The sequence below is a fragment of the Myotis lucifugus genome, unplaced genomic scaffold, assembly GCF_000147115.1.
Source record: "Myotis lucifugus unplaced genomic scaffold, Myoluc2.0 scaffold_485, whole genome shotgun sequence".
Lineage (NCBI taxonomy): Eukaryota > Metazoa > Chordata > Mammalia > Chiroptera > Vespertilionidae > Myotis > Myotis lucifugus.
In genome coordinates, this window is record NW_005871533.1 from 26,998 (window position 1) to 31,389 (window position 4,392).

Here is a 4,392-nt window from a genome sequence, read left to right on the forward strand (position 1 = left end):
GAGTTGGAGACAGAACAGATAGTCTCGTGCAGACGACGACAAGCCAGGCCGGTATATCTAATCTCTCGCCTTCCCTCTCCCCTCTCCCCGTGGTGCCGCCGCCGGCTCGGAGTTACTGTCTGGCAGGACCCCGCCCGGGGCCATATCGCCTCGGCGCATCATCCCTTGCGCCCCCCGTGTCAACTTCTGATGACCAAGGGGCACAGCGGGGGCCCGACGCAACTGCCGGAGTCCCCTGCGCGACTCCCGTCCCCGCCTTCTCAGCATTTTCCCGGGCCCCGCACCGCGGCCGTGATCCGCGCCGCCGCACCGCCCGCCCGCCCCCGCAGGGCCATGCGGAGGGCCGCCGGGATGGAGGACTTCTCCGCAGAGGAAGAGGAGCCCTGGTACGACCAGCAGGACCTGGAGCAGGGTGAGCACGGAGGAGGGGGCAGGAGAGCGAGGTGCGCCCCGCGACCTCTGTCCGCTTCTCCATTGTTGGGCGGTGTCACCCCCGGGAGGGCTGAGCTGCACCCCGCGGCCCAGACTCGGATGGGTGATGCGTGCGGAGAACGGGGACGTGGAGAGAAGGGGCGCGCTGCCCTGGAAGCCCGGCCCGGGCCCGCGAAGACCTGCAAAAGTCGGGGGAACAGTCTTCCTCTTCCCCGAAGGACGGGGGCATACCTCACCCAGCTCGCCCACCCCAACTTAGAGGCAGGCACTGCCCAGGGCCCCTGGTATGGCCGGGGCCTGAGTACTGGCTGGAATTCTTGGAGGCCGGGAGGTGGCTCCTTGGTTGTTTTGCAGGGAGGGGTGGATTGTGTGGGGGGAGGGGGAGAATGATCTTATCCCAAATCCAGAGACACCCTTCTTCCCTGCCAGAATTCCTGAGCTCTAAGACTCCCAGAAAGTTTCCCCAACTCCCTTCCCCTCAACCCAGGGAGGGGATAGGGGTGCGGGCACCCAGCCAGGGGAGAGGTGAAGATTTGGAGTCCCCTGGTCCTCCCCCCAAAAAACCCACCCCTTCCCGAACTGCTCATGGTTTGGGGGTCAGGTTTGGCAATTCTGAGCAAGAGCCCAGATTAGAGGGAGCCACCTCCCCCCTCCATCTGAGAGCTGCGAGGGCGACTGGAAGTGGGTTAGAAGCTGGTGATGAGGTGGCCGAAGTGACATCACTAAGAGTAGGGGACGGGCTGTTAGGACCGGAAGGAGGAGTAGGCCGAAGGGTCAGAGCCAAGGCCTGCTAGACTGGAGTCAAATCCACCCTCTCCCCCCGCCCAAGAGCACCTCATTCTTGGAGATCAGGGCTGGAGGGGTGTCCAGGAGAAGTGACCACAACCCCCCAGTGGGCAGGTGTGGACACAAGTCTGATTGAATGTGTGCTGACACCCCGGCTCTGGGGCTCCACCCACGGCCCCCAAGGCCTGGCTTTGCCCTCAGGGAGACATCTACCCAGATCCTGGAGCCTTTGTTACTGGCCCTGACCCACATCCTCACGTGGCCAGATTTGCTGGTAGATGAGGCTCAGTCCTTGTGCTCAGGAATGTGGGGTAATCAGAGCCCCTGAGGCCTAGTGTGGGACTGCGCGTGCTGGGCTGCACCCCGCCGTACTCTATGCCCCAGAGTCTCCCCTCAGCTTCCCTGCCTGGAGTGAGGTGCCCAATACTGGCTGTGACAACCCCTTCCCAGCCCTGGCCACTACTTTTGCATCCCACAGACACCTATCAGGCTCCACTTATGGGTCAGACACTACCCTGGGCACTGGAATAGCCCCAGCCCTGGCCCACTAAGTGGACCAGGTGGAGGTGGGCTTGTCATTGAGTGTAGGTGACAGGATGCACTGAGAGGGCTTCATGGAAGAGGCGGCCCAGAAGGAAAGGTTGGAAGATGGCCTCCCCTCCCGGGAGGCAGATGCTGATATTACTGCTGTCTCATTTCTTTCCTGCTCCCTTACGGAAGTCTCTGGCACCATGCCCGGCCCAGATGTGGGGGGAAGGAGCCAGGGGGTAAGGGTGGGAGATGCGTTGCTCCCAGAGAGGGAGAGGTGCCCAGATTCCCACTGGGCTGGGTGCCTGCTCTGGGCCAGGGTGGGGGGTGGTCCCAGCTGGCCCCCTGCTCTGGCCTTGCTGGCCTGCAGCACTCAGGCCCCCTCCTAGCCTCAGTAGTGCCCAGAGCCCTGGAACCAGGAGGGAAACCAGAAATGGGGCAGTCTCAGAAGACATCGGAGCTTTTGACCAAACACCAATGAGTGCTGAGCCTGGGGGGACTCCACATTCCAGCAGAGGAGGCAGAAAGGAGATCAAACTAGCAACCTCGGTAGCCGCCTCGCTGCAGGGGTGCTGTGGCAGGCAGACGCCCCAAGGCCCCTCTGAGCTGAGGGTGCAAGGTGCTCCCTGGGCCGAGGGAGGAGGGCAGGCATTCTAGGTGGAGGGGACGCCTGCACAAGGCATGGAGCAACGTGGAAAGATCATGCGTGACTGGAAGTGGGGCTTAGAGTGCTGGGGTGGGGTTGGAGGAAGTCCCAGGTGCAAGTACTGGGCACTACCCCCGTGGGGCCAGCATGGAGGGCTGGAGGGTGGCATGAGTGTTTGCCAAAAGCCGGCCCCCACTGGGGATCAGATGCCTGTCGTGCCCCCCTTCTCTACACCCAATCCCCCAGTTCTCTGCCAGCTGCTCCCTAGGTGCCCCTTAGTGTCCAGGAAGTAGTTTGCCCAGCCAGCCTGGTTCCGGAGCAGCACCACCTTAGGGCAGGCCCCAGCCTCACTTCCCAGAGCTTGGCCACCAAGATCCTGTCTGACTTCGATGCTGTTGTTCCCAATAGCAAGGTCCTCGGCTCTCCCTGCCCCCTGGCCACGGCCAGCACGTGTAAAAATAGAAAACGCCATGAATTAGTAAGCACTGGCACTCTTCCTCCCCATCGCAGACCTGTGGGGGCCTCTTTCCACTGAGACGGGGCTGCTGAGTCACAGATTTGAAGTCCTGGCGCCTGACCTTGAGCCTCAGCCTCCGGCGAGAGCTCTGGTGTGACACTGAGATCGGGTGCCTGGACCCCAATTCTGTGGACACAGAGTTCCTGACATTCAGGCCCTGTAGCCTGTAAGCAGGACACCTGCAGCCCTGCCAGGTGGTAGATGGCCCCCCCCACCCCCCCTTTATCTTGGTCTCTCCTTCCCTGTGCCTGTCCCCTGTCCCTTTCCTGCTTCCCTGCTCCGGAGTCTGTGGGGCCCCACCAGACCCCCATCAGTGAGCGCAGCGGGATTTCAGCATTTCTTTTCAGACACCCCCGTCTCATGGCCATGACCTCTCAGGCTTCTGGGGCGTTGCTCCTGGGCAGCACCTCAGCTGATTTGGGGGAAACCGCTGAAGCCGCTGCAGGAGACCCAGAAACCCGGGGTCCAGGCCGGGGAAGTGCCAGGAGGCTCTGTGCCTTCCCTGGCTTGGTCCAGTGGTCTGGTTGTGGCTGGCTGCTCATTCCTCTGGCTTAGCCAGCTCCCCCTTTCTCCCATTCCCAGGCCTCCCTCCCTGGAGCCCTCCGTTCCCTGGCACTGGCTCCACTCAGTCCCTGGCCCTGCACCTTCTAGACCAGTGGTTCTCAACTTTCCTAATGCCGCGACCCTGTAATACAGTTCCTCATGTTGTGGTGACCCCCAACCGTAAAATTATATTTGTTGCTACTTCATAACTGTAATGTTGCTACTGTTATGAATCGTAATGTAAATATCTGATATGCTATATGTGTTTTCCGATGGTCGCAACCCACAGGTTGAGAACCGCTGTTCTAGACCTTTCTCAAGATTCCTCCTGGCAGCTGGGACCAGCTGAGCTTGCATTATGATTCCGTTTCCCTGTGGCAGTCCCTGAGGTCTCCCCACCCCCAAGAGCTGCTATTGTTCCCTCTTCGCCATTCCTGAGTCACTAGGGGCCCAGGTCACAGTCACTGCCTTCAGGGGCCAGTCCCTGGTCTGTAGTATAACTTCAGATGCTCACCTGGGAGGACCAGCAGAGAGGACCAAGTTCATGACCATTCCTCACCCCCTCTGAGCCCTGGGACTCTGCAGGGGTCTACGCAGGCCACCCACAGAGCCTGTCCCCTCACACCAGGCGACATCAGTAGCAATGGCCTCTTTACAGACTACCTGACAGTTCCCGAGGGAGGACAGGCTGCTGAGTGTGGCCCTGGGGGTGGTCTTGTTGGGCTCCCGACTTCCCACTGAGCACTCGGCAGAGCAGGGCTGCAGTTTCATCTAGCCTCTCGCTTTGTAGACTTGCCCAACTTACAGCTGATACATTCCTACCACAAGTGTCCTCACTGCCCCACTGGGTTCCTGTCAGGCAGCTAGTGTTTCCTGGCATCATCGTCAGGAGGTTAATGAATGGCTCAAGGCTAATGGTGCTGCGCTGAGATTTGTCTGA

General features: G+C 60.7%; 1 protein-coding gene across 2 annotated transcripts in view; it reads left to right on the forward strand.

Moving 5' to 3' along the window:
- Window positions 1–281: 281 nt before the first annotated feature.
- CDR2L (cerebellar degeneration related protein 2 like) overlaps window positions 282–4,392 on the forward strand; it is a 6,811-nt gene continuing 2,700 nt past the window's right edge. For both annotated transcript variants that reach the window (XM_014445884.2, XM_006103450.3), the window contains exon 1: window positions 282–412. In XM_014445884.2, coding sequence (XP_014301370.1) covers window positions 334–412 — 79 coding nt within the window. In that variant the 5' untranslated portion in view covers window positions 282–333. The remainder of the gene's footprint in view (window positions 413–4,392) is intronic.